Source organism: Macrobrachium nipponense, chromosome 49, assembly GCF_015104395.2.
Source record: "Macrobrachium nipponense isolate FS-2020 chromosome 49, ASM1510439v2, whole genome shotgun sequence".
NCBI classification, from domain to species: Eukaryota; Metazoa; Arthropoda; class Malacostraca; order Decapoda; family Palaemonidae; genus Macrobrachium; species Macrobrachium nipponense.
In genome coordinates this window covers 12,052,232-12,067,534 of record NC_087224.1, presented here as the reverse complement: position 1 = coordinate 12,067,534, position 15,303 = coordinate 12,052,232, and the positions used below count along the sequence as shown (strand labels likewise).

Below are 15,303 nucleotides of genomic sequence, written 5' to 3'. Positions count from 1 at the left end.
CAGGCGCACGCACATCAACACGCATACAGATCACAAGCAAAGGCATACTAGGAAATGGGAACTATCCATGTCATGGATTTCACGAAGGCACACACACAAACATTACACATACATATATATTTATTACATAAATTATATACTTATATACATGGTGTGAAATAAAGTCAAAATAACACATCAATTCACATCATTCAAAAGGATATTAATGATTATAAAAATCACACAGCATAAATCGCCAGCCATGACCGACAATAACAACATAAACTCTCACACTCTCGGTCCATTAGTACTACTGGTCTAGTTATCAACTGCGGAAGAGAGGGGGTCGGTTGGGGGGGAGGGGGTAGGGGTAGTATATGGGGGCAGCCCTCCCACTCAGTGGCTACCTGTGGTATGTCAGCTTGTCAGCTTAAGCCAGAATATACAAAGCTGTAGTAAAGGTGCATTTTTGCATACTACAGTATATTCTATAACAATAAATTGTATAAGGAACATTCCATAAAATGTAAATAATTCAAGAGCAGTGAGAGAGAGAGAGAGAGAGAGAGAGAGAGAGAGAGAGAGAGAGAGTTTGAAATTAGCACTGATCCTGAACGTTTGAATTATTCATATTTCATGGAATGTTCCTTACGCAATTTATTCCATAGAATAAATACTGTTAGTCGAAGCGGGTATTTACTATCTTCATATTGCACAAATATATATAAAGGGGCTAAACTCCATAGTAATAATAATAATACATCTTGGGTCCTAGACATGTGTATATGTGTACCGAAAAAGCCCCGCCTTCAGAACTATGTAATGGAATACGCTAAATCGACACATGAAACCCTAGAGTGCTGCGTGAGTCACCGAGATCTTAGCAGTGTAAGGAAGAAGAGAGAGAGAGAGAGAGAGAGAGAGAGAGAGAGAGAGAGAGAGAGAGAGAGAGAGAGAGAGAGCTGGGTGACCTTTGATAAAACTATATAGGCCTATAGAAAATGAGGCAGTACTTCAGAGATATATATATATATAGTATATATATATATATATATATATATATATATATTAATCATTAGGGATATATTTCTTATATCTTTACCTCCGTTCGTCCTAATTTTCAATGAACTTCGACGCTCATAACCTTATACCCTCCTCATTTCCGGCTTCCCTCCCTCCATACCCTCTAATCTCCACCCTTCCTACCCTCCCTCCCACTATCCATCCTTCCTAGTTCTCCCAATTATCTCTTATTATTATCTCTCTCCCGGGTGATACGAGATAATACCATCAGCCTTCCATCTTTCACCAACCCGGATTAGCGAAGGTTCTTTCCCCGGTTGCCAAGGGATTATCGGCCTAATTCTTCTTCTCTCTCTCTCTCTCTCTCTCTCTTCTCTCTCTCTCTCTCTCTCTCTCTCTGATATATCGTTCAATTCTCATGATATATAATATATCAGTTTTAATTCTGTAAGTCGCATAATCAGTTCAGAAAACACTGCAAGCATTATTGTCAATTTCAAGTGTAAATCTTACGTAGCCAATGTACAAGACACCATATACGCTATGGTTAACCTGAGAGAGAGAGAGAGAGAGAGAGAGAGAGAGAGAGAGAGAGAGAGAGAGAGAGAGGAGGAAAACTTCTGCCGTTGCACTATGAATCAACTGTTAGGAGAGAGAGAGAGAGAGAGAGAGAGAGAGAGAGAGAGAGAGAGAGAGAGAGAGAAATATCACAACACTAGCTTCAAATACTCTATTGAAATCTCAGGACATAAAACTATAAAGCGCGAACACATGACAACATATTTCGACGAGGGAAAAAAGGCCAAACTGGGTCATTAGAGACAACAGCCAATAAAGACAGGAACTTTTAAAACATGGAGCACCTGTTAACGGCCATTTTAGACCGCATACTCGGCTGTCTAAAGCTTGCTTGATGACAGTCTGGTATTCAAACAACAGTATCAATTGATTTCGAGTTGATTTTCCAAGCGTTTTAGGCCTACAACAGTTCGGCTGTGTTAAAACTGTTCAAAGTGATAGAAACGCATCAGATTTTATAGTTTGATCTTTTGCATCCATTGTTGCGTTTCGTTTTCAAGCAATACACTGCTAATTATCTGCAATATTCCTATGATTATATTACAGTGAGACATCTTCCCTAGGCTCATGGCTGTGTCATATGTATACATAGACATAAGTAACAAGTATATCTTAGTTTTAACCAGACCACTGAGCTGATTAACAGCTCTCCTAGGGCTGCCCCGAAGGATTAGATATTTTGACGTGGCTAGGAACCAATTGGTCACCTAACGACGGGACCTACAGCTTATTGTGGGATCCGAACCACACTATATCGAGAAAGGAATTTCTATCACCAGCAATAAATTCCTCTGATTCGGACCACCGGATTGGCAGCCGAGCGCGAAAACCACACTTCCAGCGAGGAACTATACATAGACATAACTGGATAATTGCTCAATTTCAAGACTTGCTACCATGATAATAATAATAATAAAATAATAATAATAATAATAATAATAATAATAATAATAATAATAATAATAATAAAACTGTTCGCGTTATTTAAATCTGTATATAAACAATACATCTCCCTTTAAGCAATGTGCGCTCCCATTTAGGCGATATGTTTGTTTCACTGGGACTAAGCCTTTTCAAACAAATTAGTAGCCGTTTTTTTCAGCCTTTCCAAACTCTGGCGTTAATCCTATTTTTGGTTGGTAGGCAGATGATGCTCGAGAGAGAGAGAGAGAGAGAGAGAGAGAGAGAGAGAGAGAGAGAGAGAGAGAGATACAGTGTTGCCAACTGTAGGGTAATTGCCCTACACGTAGGGTAATCTGGGCAAAATCTTGAACAGCGGGACAATATTGTCAAAGTGTAGGGTAATTGTAACAAGGTAGGTTTAGATCAATATGCTTATTGGTATTCATGATATGCATATAAACATAATCTGAAGGCTTATGTATTATCATTGCCGCAAAATGTTGGGTCATTTGTCAGTTATGTAGGAGAATTTCTCGTCTCCTGTAGGGGGCGTAGGGTTAGAGGGGTTGGCATCACTGGAGAGAGAGAGAGAGAGAGAGAGAGAGAGAGAGAGAGAGAGAGAGAGAGAGAGAGGTCCAGTAGCCAATAATTTATACTTTCCTACAGGAATTTGTTGTGTTTGTGAGCGCGTGTATGGTAAACAGACAAAAATAAAACACTTCAAATAAACGAACGTCAGTTTTTTTCTAAACGGACCAAATCCTGCAGTCAAAGCATGTAGAAGAAATTCGACTTCTTGACTGAATACGACATGAATCTATTCGTAGACGAGTGATCTCACTACCTTACTATAAACAGACCACGGCTACGTCGTGAGCGTTTTTCGGGATGGCTGCCTTCATGATAAGACTCTAAATCCGCCCCCCAACTCTCCCAAATGCACCTCCTCAGGAAGGAGACCCACCCAGTGAGGAAACATTCCGATCTGGGGAATGTATTGCAGTGTTCGGTAAGAATGTTGGTAGTAGTGGTGGTTCCAAGGCGAGCCAAGACGATGCAATTCCCACCGTGCTTTCAATTTTTGTGCTTGGCAGATCTTCCCTTCGTAACAGACTAATCTCCACCCCCCCCCCCCCCCCCCCACAGGGTTTCCTACGAGGAATGGGGCTCGTTAGTCTAGTGAGTCTAAGAACGGCTCAATTTTATGTAGCGAGATTGGAGGAAAATTGGATTTACCTACGACTAATGTTCCTTGGGATCATAATCTTTATGATAGTGACAGGGATCCTTCCCAGAGAGTGACCCCCAAAGGGTTTTCGGCGGGTCACTGTCTACACAGTAAGAAAGATCCGAAAACCTGCCGCCAGCCTTCCCAAAAGCCTTAGGCCTACGTCTTTGGAACGCCTGAAGTCTAAATCTATATGACTCCGAAATTAGCGCAGAAAATCCAAGAACTCAATTCTTCTTGGGCCAGGGATAGAGAGGGACAAACATGGTCCCTCCATCTTAGGCCTATGACACACACCAAGGCTAAATATTATTATTATATTATTATTATTATTATTATTATTATTATTATTATTATTATTAGAAAATTCAGTCTCTACTTTAATGTTGACAAATTAATATATTATTATTATTATTATTATTATTATTATTATTATTATTATTATTATTATTATTATTAAAGACTGGTCATTGGTATAAAAATTGTACACTTGAACCTCAGTGGAGACTTCCACCTGATTCCCGCAAGGAAACCACTCGAGAGAGAGAGAGAGAGAGAGAGAGAGAGAGAGAGAGAGAGAGAGAGAGAGAGAGAGAGCCAGCCTTGCATGCAAAGAGTTAGTTATCTTTGCCGTGGCGTGTGTGTGTGTGCAAGGACGAGCAAGCAATGTGCTTGCCTGCAAGAAGTGGCGCTTAAAACACCTTAAGGGCTAGCCTGCGACACAGAGACCGGTTCTCAAGTGATCTACACACTCTCTCTCTCTCTCTCTCTCTCTCTCTCTCTCTCTCTCTCTCTCTCTTCACTGCGTAATTTACAAGCACTTGGGATCTCTCTCTCTCTCTCTCTCTCTCTCTCTCTTCACTGCGTATTTTACAAGCACTTGGGAACTCTCTCTCTCTCTAAGGCTCTCGTGGCGAAATGCACATGGCCACAGACACCACGAGAGAGAGAGAGAGAGAGAGAGAGAGAGAGAGAGTCAAAATGCAAACGCTCTGTCCTAACCGAAAATAGAGATGGCCTCGACTTGGGGTAGTATATTCCAAATGAAATCATCATTTGGGAAATACGTTCACGCCCGCTCGCTATTTTCCGCCCTGAGTTTCCGGTGCCCAGGGAAAGATTCTCAGGTCATGACGTAGTAGTCACGATTTCCGGAAGCCTCAAGACTTCTTTTTATTATAGCTGTTCTTCAGTAATATAGCAATGGAGACATGAAACAGCCCACAACACCCCCTGCAAATCTGTTTTTCCGCCCCGGGCGAGGGCGGGGAAGGTAGGGGCAACAGCAGCGCTGGGTTCCAGCAAGCGTAGCGCACTCCAACGAGCTCGTGATTATTATTAATTCAGTAGACGAAACCTTTCCACGTTGAACACCCCCTACAGCGTCAGTAACTGATCATTACACAGAGCATTTTAAAAACGGAAATTGTAATGAGTAAAAACCTTTAAAAATGCGAAAATTCGTTGAAATATTACGTAAATAATAAACATTTCTTGGAGACTCGTACTAACGCAGGATGTCAAACTACCCCCCCCCCCCCCCCCCCCCCTCCAACTTAGTGTCGGCCTAATCTTTCGGAAAACAACATGATTTTGAGAGGATTCTCTCTGTGACTTCACGAACAAACGTTTACCAATCATCGTCACCACCGCCATTATTCAGACAAGGCGTGTTTCGACCTCCAGCTGGGAGATGGTGGATAGCGAGATGGATGAAAGATGATAAGGGCGATGCAAAGAACTTGTAGGAATGCATACAGTGCACACCGCGAGGTGCACTGACGGCACTAACCCTCTTACGATGTTCAAAACATGAGACGACTTACTGTTATCAGTAAAAAAAAAACAAAAAAAACTATCTCTAATTCACACCATCTCTCTCTATCAGCAACAGATAACGTATATAACCAGATGACAAATTACCCTCCATAAAAAAACATGTGGTCTATATATATATATATATATATATATATATATATATTCTATATATATATATATATATATCTATCTATCTATCTATCTACTATCTCATATCTATCTATCTATCTATCTATCTATCTATACTATATATATATATATATATATATATATATATATATATATATATATATATATATATAATGGACTGTCATAGTATGAGAGAGAGAGAGAGAGAGAGAGAGAGAATTAGTAAAGACAACACCCCCCACCCCCCCAAGAGAGAGTACGAAACCCTCTGAAAGACTGGGCGAGTTATATACTACGCCACATGGCGTTTCTAAACAAATGCTGGATGACGACGGTTTGCCACTGAAGTAAACCAAATGTATATACACTCCAATCTGTTTAGGCGACTGACTCGTGTCAACCGGAGCTAGCGGAAGGATCAATAAAACAGTCATACAACAACAACAACAACAATAATAATAATAATATTATTAAATATTATCATACGTCACGTTCTCATCGACTGATCATCTTTGATAAGCGTTAAATGCAGCGCGAGTGAGGCGTGGACCTGCACACACATATTGAAGTATTTAAAGATAAGTGTAGATTCAGTGGGGTGGGGGGAATGGGGGATGGGGGGTTAGAGGGGGGAGTCTCCCAGCATTGAGGGGGTTAGGGGGGAAACTTGGCTTCTTCCGAATTGCGCCTAATTTTGTTTTTCCTGGAGCACTTCTTTGTTTACCGAAAGTCTTTTAGTTCAAAATTTATTGAATTTTGTTTCATTCACTGACTTGAGATATCTGTTGAGGGGGTAGGGAAGGTCTATGGAAAAGGCAAAAAAAAAAAAAAAAATATGTCTGAAGAAACGTGTTTCGCATTGAGTTAAAGATGCACGAATTTCAGGATAGGATCTTTATGATTCTTTTTTTTATTAAAAGAAAATGTAAAAATATATATATATATATATATATAAATATATATATATATATATATAATATATAAAGTGCATGTTAAACATCCCAGAACAATTACTTCTGACAAAATAAAGCTTATTTATTTCAATTTTCGTTGGTGAAACAACACACGCTATTTGACCGTAGATTTAAGCACGCGCCCAGAGCAAGCAGGAGGTGGATCACGCCTTGTTAAGCTGAACTTCAGTTTTTGAGCTTTCCATGTACTATCAATAGTATTAAATTTTAAAAAATGCTCACAGTAGCTCCAGTCTTGAAATGGAGTAACAAATCCGCAGCTATGTATATGTACATATATTTACAGCTAAATTATTACTCTTACTATTAATCTATTATCATTAGTTATTTTTATTACTATTATCATATCAGGTAGGGGTGCCCCTACCGGCTCACGAATGGTAACACCCCCCCCCCCCCCAAATCAAAAATGTAGAAAAACTAAACATTGAAACAGAAAAAAATACTATGATAAAATACCTTCGAATAAAATCACCCGTAATAAATGAGACAGACAATACATTAAATAACGATTAAAATCAGTACAAAAAACAAATGTGCGGAGAGAGAGAGAGAGAGAGAGAGAGAGAGAGAGAGAGAGAGAGAGAGAGAGAGAGAGAGCAAAGTAATGATTCATTTTCTTCGCGAGACAAAAAAAAATACTGCAGATATTTTCTTCAGTGTGATGCCAAGTTTATGCGGCACGCAGACGATAATTGGATGTTTGTGCGCGCATGCGCATAAGGACACATGTGTTGGCTTTAAATGCATACATACATACATACACACACACACACACATATATATATATATATATATATATAATGTATGTATCCTTAAATCCAGGATATAAAGGAAAGTGAAACAGGGACTTGGATCAAGTACTTTCGTGGTAGTATACTCTATATTTTCAAGTTCACACTGAATATATATAGAAGGTGACAGGCCTATATACACAAAATCAGAAAAAGGGGGCAAGGTTACGAGTCCCAGTTTCATTTACCTTTCTGCCCTGGATTTAAGAATATTCTCAAGTACGTGTTCCTTCGTGCTACGTTGGATATATATTATATATATATATACACATATATACAGTAAATCCCCATTTTCCACGTCATTTCCACTACGCCAACAAACACACGCACACACTAAGACTAAAATAGCATTGGTGTGAACTGAAGGTGAATAATCTCTCTATCTCAGAATGCCACTTGTTCCAGAAACCTCTAACCCCCCCCCCCCCCCCCCCCCCCCCCCCAACAACATTCACTGACCCCAAGTGATTCAGTCATGCTAAGAAGACTGGTATGATTCCTTTCTTCCTTCCCCTTGGAATATAGTAGAGCTTAGGCCAAAGGGTTAATAGCGAGAGGGGGGAAAGAGGATATGAATGGAGGTACAGTAAAAGGAATGTTTGTTTTGTATGATGTTTTTACATTGCACAGAACCAGTGGTTATTCAGCAACGGGACCAACGGCTTTGCGTGACTTCCGAACCACATCGAGAGTGAACTTCTATCACCAGAAATACAGATCTCTCACACCTCAATGGAATGCCCAAGAGTCGAACTCGCGGCCACAGAGGTGGCAAACCAACACCATACCGACCACGCTACTGAGGAATGAGACAGGTTGCAGCTAGGGGCCTAGTATTACCCATGGTCAAAGGTCAATTTGTAAGGAGATACACACACACTGCCTCTTTCCTCAACTGTGATCGATGGTTTGGTCTGGTCTTCTAGAAGATTTGACAGCGTCGAAAAAAAAGTTTTAAAGGAGACATATATATATATATATATAATATATATATATATATATATATATATATATATATATATATATATATATGTGTGTGTGTGTGTGTGTGTTTGTGTATTTACTCTTAACATATCTTTAAAGGCCAGGTGTTAATGTCAAGAACTCCATCTAACTGTTTATTTGAAACTGATGAAAAAATAAAAAGTTAAGAAATGCACCGAAGCGAGTGTTCTGTAGTGTATAATGCTGTATGACACTCTCAGCCAGCGGCGGAGGCCTTTCCTATAGTGGTGCCAGAGGCACGATCATGGGTAACTTTAAACCTTAAATAAACTAAAATCTAGTGAGGCTAGAAGGCTGCAATTTGGTATGTTTGATGACTGGAGGGTGGATGATCAACATGCCAATTTGCAGCCCTCTGGCCTCGGCAGTTTTTAAGATCTGCGGATGGACAGGAAAAAGCGCAGACGGACAGACACAAAGCCATCTCAATAGTTTCACTTTCAGAACACTAATGAGAAAAAAAAAAGTTCCACAAAATAAACTGAGAAGCGCATCAATACCACCGAAATATATATATATAATATATATATATATATAGATATATATATATATATATATATATATATATATTGTGGGTATCAATAAATGTCTACAAAAATATAAATAAATAAACAAGAGAGAGCCGCCATCCGTTACTTAAGAGTTACCTGCCAATGAGAGAGAGAGAGAGAGAGAGAGAGAGAGAGAGAGAGAGAGAGAGAGAGAGAACAATGACTCAGTCAAACAATGATGTGAGAAACGGCCGGAAGTCAACAAAATCAACAATGGCAGGCGCATTTGGTCAACAAAAACAAACAAAATAAAAAGTGGTTTGTGTCACAAAGTCCGTTTGACTGAAAGGATAATTCTCTCTCTCTCTCTCTCTCTCTCTTTCATTTGCAGCCGACTTCTTCCACCAAACCGCGCCATATTCTTACGAAAACTGTTTACGTCTATAACTATAGAAGCAAGCTGAGGTCATAAAATTATGTGGGTAGGGTTTGGGCATCTGTTATGGGAGAGGTGGCCGTGCCCATGTCCTAGTGAATCCTGTATGGGGGGAGGGGGTTACGTCCAAGGTAGGGCACACAGGGCAGAGGGTATATGGATCGGTGAGGAAGAGGCTCACAAATAGATGGACCTTCAGCTCGGAGGCCAGAAGCCAAGAGGGAAGGTGGATCCTGTTTACGTTGCCCCGCCCCCCCTAACCACCACCCGGCCCTGGCCCTAGACCCCTTCAAGCCCTACCTCACTACTTGATAACTACACAACAACAACCAACGCTGCCTTTACCCGGCTACAGTACGAGTGTACGACACGGGCAATAAAGAAAAATGGATAAAATGAGTCACCCAGAGATGAGACTAATGATTCACCAAGGGCGAGGCTAATCCATTTTTAAAAAAAACGTTGATATATGAAGAGAAAGAGGTCTTTTCTAGACAGTGAATCAATCCCCCACAGGGGTTCTAACCCGGTATGTATCCACCTTTGGGGAGTGTTTAGTACAAGACCGTCGGAGGATGACCGTCAAAACAGAAACAAAAGACTGTCAATATCAAACAAAGATCATGATCCGGAATATCAGTTCAAGATAACGACCACCGAACACTCTTGGGGGTCACTATTTAGGAAAGAGCCAATAATAATATATAATTAATAATAATAAGTATTTATACAGGTATCTACATCTAACCATTATTTCCTTACAGTGTGCATCAAAGTACATCAATTACTGCGATTATTAAACATCGTGACGACTCAATATTTCAAAAGCACACCCGAACATCCAAGAGCATTCTCCTCTACCCCTTCCACACTACGCGTGTCGTTGCTGCCTCTTGTTTAATATTCAGTCTATGGCAAGAGATTTGTTCCTACTCCGTAGATAGTGGGCTGTATTTGTGCTTGTATTTACCGTATTTAAGAAGGAAAATGAGAAGACAACGACGAATCCATTGCGTGCATCCTTCGAATGCACAGCGAGTGGTACTAGGTGCACTTGCCGCGTTATTCGAGGATCTCAATCAGGTTGACAAAGTTTGTCAATTAACTTCTATGAGTCTCAGGCATCTTTCGGGGAACTGCTGTGGCCGATATATGACATACTTCTACGGCCAAATACGACATTCAGTCACTTCACCCCCTCAAGACTATGGCAGTTACCACCAGGGAGACATCCACATTTAGTTTATAAAAAGTTGAATAGGATAATCATTGACACTGCAGCTTAATCACTTTACTTAAACAAGAGCAGAATACATGATTATCAGTATTACACTTTGTGTATTTTTATACTACAATTGTTATTTATAATATTTATATAATACAGATATGCATGTGATGAAAATAAAATAGAGCTAGTAATAAGGCATAGTACGAAGGCAGCAATGTAAAATTTATTATTTATTTATTATAATAAATACAAATCTGAATGTGATGAAAGTACAATACAGTGTTAGTACTAAGGCATAGTACGAAGGCAGCAATGTAAAATTAATATTATTTATTATAATAAATAAAAATCTGAATGTGATGAAAGTACAATACAGAGTTAGTACTAAGGCATAGTACTAAACAGCAACGCAAAATCGAGATTGCACACCTAGGTCATAATTGCTGTGAGTGGTGAATCAGGCTGCCTGGAATTGGAAATGAGAACCGGGTCCATGACAAAATATCTGGCGTTGCAGAAATCACTGGAGAGGGTCGTCTGCGGTGCCATCCTGGTGGGGCTGCTTGATGTGCACGAGAGTTGGAACCGACGCACTAGGCTGACAACCGCAAGAACGCCGGTGGGGTTGTGAATCGGACCGAAGAGGTTGTGGAAGCGATCGGACTTGGCGTATGTTCTGCAACAAGTTCAAAACCCCCAGCTGAAACTGTATCGTTTCATCGTCGGTCAGTTTTTCCAATGAGGGCATGATCCCCTTGCAAAAAGAAAGATGGCGACTTTCTGGAGCCTCCACGGCGGTCATGATGATTCTTTCCTCTCTGTCGCTACGTTTCCGCTTATTGCTTCCTTTGATGGTGGACGACGAGGCATCGCTTTCTCTGGAGGCTCTCACGCCACCATCAGGCTGTTCCTCCTCCTCCTCCTCTTCTTCTTCTTCTTCTTCGACTTCAGCCACGACATTCTTGTCCTTAAAGCTTTCTTCCGTTTCTCTGGCGCTGAGGTTTTTCTTCAAGAAACACATCTGTTCGTAATATACGTAATTCTTTGCAGATTTGACACCAGAGCCATTTTTCTTCTGTTCGACAACTTTCTTCTGAGCTTTGAGCCAATTATCCTTCACGTTCCTCCACCTTTTGTAAGCTAGCCTTCCTGCAAGACACAACAGTACACTATTACAAAGAGGGCATCAGCTGTACTGATCCCCCCCCCCCCCCTCCCCCCCCCCCCTCCTTCTCTATCTCTCTCTCTCTCTCTCTCTGTATATACATATATATATATATTATATATATATATATATATATATTATAAATATATATATATATAAATAGGTTTTCTTCCCCTTTTATATACATACATCCTATAATAGATATACATGCAATATATTATTAGAGAGCTGTGTGTGTGTGTGTGTGGTGTGTGTGTGTGTGTGTGTGTGTGTGTGTGTGTGTGTGAGAGAGAGACGAGAGAGAGAGAGAGAATATATTGCTATGGTTGTTATATATATATAACACATATATATAGTGTGTGTATATACTGTACGCATTAATCTACAAATGTCCTCTAATATCTAATTTGCTCAATCTCGGAATTAATATATTTTCATAAATGTTAATTGAAGGGGATTTTTTTTAAAATAAGAAATTCGTCGGCTCATGGGCGCGAACCACGGACCCAAGAATTCAGGACGTACAGTGAAGTGCTTTAAACCACATGGCTATCACTGTACGTTCCGAATTCTTGGTTCCGTGGTTCGAGCCCATGAGCCAACGAATTTCTCACCAACTAGAAAGAACTGGTATAGTAGATCGCCGAGGGGTAGTTATATAGATCTACCACCCCAGTGCTGTGTTATGCATAATTATAGAGGATGGATATCACTTTGAAAACACACTATTAATAGATGGCTTGAATACCTACTAGTGTGTTCCTCTATTGGACCTAAGTTTATAAATATGTTAAAACAGCTGGCAACAGTCCTAGATGTAATGTGAATTCATTGACCAGAAAAGCGTTAGAAGTGTAAGAAGATATGTATAACTAGGTGTAACCTATTTCGACACGCGGACGTAATAAATAAATAAATAAATAAACAAACAAAGTGTCAACTTACCGAAGTCGTTTTTCTCCTTGTCATTCAGCTGCTCAAAGTCGTCGCAAAGCCGGCAGCAAACATCCCTCCAAGCCGATGCAGTCAAATTCCGACTCTTGTAGTCCTCGAGACTTTTATCCCATAGCACTGGTTTCGACTCCACTAAAGATATAAGGAGATCTGTGTCGATTTCACGTTCCATCGTAGTATAACACGACGTCAGGGTAGGACGTTACTGCGAGTTCCAGCACGCCGATGAGTGCGTGGTACACTGGCCACCGCATCTACCTGCAGCGTCGACGCATAAGCCTGGCGGGCCGGGCTCGTCATCATGCAGCGTTGCCATATGGTGTCAAATAGCGATATCTGGCATCTCTGCGGCCACACTGACTACATCTTTCTTCATGATAAAAACCACACTTTATAACTTTGCTTTTAAAATTTGGTAATGAAGCTTTCATAATGCAAAGACTACCATAAATAAAATATGTATAAAAATGTAACTTTTTCAAAACTGAATCCTTAATTAACAAGTTTAAATATGCGTCAAAATCTGTAAAGTATAATCGAATATCCATCTCCTACTGATGGCCAACTTTGACAGTAACTGGCAACACAGAGTCGTTTAGTCGTTTACCCAAACTGAGTGTGGTCAATGCGGCAACGCTGCGGCACATCATATGCGGCAACGCAGCGGCGAGTTACTTCCCGGCTCCCGCGCACAAGATGTGAACGACTCCATAAGTGCGGCAGCTGCCTGCTGACAGCTAGTTGGCAGAACGCATGGTGTGAAAGGGACTTAGTAATACTATTCTCCTTGTATGGTAATGCCTTTTTTATCTATTTGTCAATTAATTTATTTATATTTCATCTTCTGAATAATAGTATTATTAGTAACAATAATAACTAGAGAAACTTTTAAAGATCGAAGGAAAGAGCATGATTTTATTCCTGCATTTTTTTATGTTGTCCTGATAAAGGGATTGAAATACCAAAACGCAGTATATGACTATAGACAAAACATCACCATCTGAGCAAAGCTTCTAAGCACTTTTGTTTACGATAACCGAAAGAGCCTCTGCAGATTCATCTTTAAATAACATATACTACAATAACTGCAAGAGCGTCTTTGACAAATGAAAGAGCCTCTACAGAGATTCATCTTAAAATAATGTAGTATACATCTTTCGAATGCTTGCGATCTGTCCATGTTGGCTAGACCGATTTCCCATACAACGTTGGTACGACTGCTTCCGGACATCCGACTCTAGCTAGGGTGACAAGGTGATTGCTGACTGACTCACTCTACCGATAGTCTATTCTGAATTAACAGTATTATTGTGAAACTATCCTCTCTTTTTTCTAGTTGTCCAGGTGATGGATGGCTCCAGAGAACCTTTAGGGATGAAGTTACTAGACTCATGACCCACCACAATTTATTAACCAAGTACATAGAGCACAGTTTTTGTCAAATGACACAATGTCTATTTTTTTGGAGGGGGGGGGTGGTGACTGATCGATCGCAGGGTATATCTAGTTGGTGAGGTGAGAAATACACCCATTGGACCGAGGAACTATAATAAACACAGTAAATCAACCTATAATACATTAGGCATGTTTTCCTAACCACTATTCATTATAGCCGTTATACAGGTCTCCTAAAAAGCTAACATACTTTTGAAATAGTGAGTTACACGATATAACAGCCTTAAGTAATTTATTTACTCTTGATAAACAGTGAAAGGAAATACTTCAGCATATGTATATATAGAGTACTAACAATTTCAGCATATAAACCACGGGCAATAAACCGAGAAAATAATGAAGACATATCTCTATACACAGCAAGTTCTACGCTCTGCAGATCTCGTCAGCAGCTGCCTCCGTTGCCAGATAGCGCCATTTGCCGCTGTTACGAGACGACTGGCGCGTGACATTTTTGTCTTATTTGTTTTCATTCTTTCCCTGTTTAATGTAATATAATTCAATTCATTTTTATTTACTAGTGTTTTATCTTCTTGTTTTTGAAGGTTATAACTAAAAGAGCCGATGCATTTGCTCTATTTTCTGCTGTGTCACGCTTTCTCGTATGAATTTGTCTACGTTTGAGCAGGAGTTTATTATTATTATTATGATTATTAGATTATTATTATTATTATTATTATTATATTATTATATAACACTTGTAACGACAGTAACGGTAATAATTAAAAAACAAGATATAGCTCAGAAAATGACGGCGAATCAATAAACATAGCCATTACCAATATTATATTATATATATATATATATATATATATATATATATATATATATATATATATATATCCATTATCTTAGAACAATGGGCGTCATCTAGAGCCCTTGATAAAAACAGTCATCTAAGCAGATAACGAACAAATGACGAGATAACTTGGGAGTTTTATCGAATAAAAAAAAAAAATACAAGATAAGTGGAGTTATATCGGCACCCTTTTCCCCCTAGCTTAGACCTAGACCTAACCACCAGTGGCTCTCTCCCCTTACTGGCTCTACTCTGGCCCCTTAAATATAAGTACAGGCTGTTATTGCTCTATTCTGGCTCAGTTCTATCGTATTTGATCCTTTCTCTATGCACTCTCATTCCG

At 39.7% G+C, this 15,303-nt stretch overlaps 2 protein-coding genes across 3 annotated transcripts in view; both read right to left on the bottom strand.

The window, feature by feature from the left end:
• LOC135205331 (reticulon-2-like) overlaps positions 1-15,303 on the bottom strand; it is a 119,820-nt gene that overhangs the window by 82,843 nt on the left and 21,674 nt on the right. The window lies entirely within an intron of this gene.
• LOC135205332 (uncharacterized) lies at positions 10,625-14,055 on the bottom strand. The gene is made up of 2 exons (XM_064235781.1): positions 12,698-14,055; positions 10,625-11,736 (listed from the first exon to the last, which is right to left on the bottom strand). The coding sequence occupies exons 1-2, from the start codon at positions 12,876-12,878 to the stop codon at positions 11,108-11,110; spliced, it is 810 nt and encodes a 269-aa protein (XP_064091851.1). The 5' UTR covers positions 12,879-14,055; the 3' UTR covers positions 10,625-11,107.

Excerpts from the sequence above, each read along its gene's own strand:
- LOC135205332 (XM_064235781.1), bottom strand. The coding sequence starts at position 12,878 with ATGGAACGTGAAATCGACACAGATCTCCTTATATCTTTAGTGGAGTCG. Across the intron at positions 11,737-12,697 it reads CAAGGAGAAAAACGACTTCG|GAAGGCTAGCTTACAAAAGG; the intron begins GTAAGTTGACAC and ends TGTGTCTTGCAG.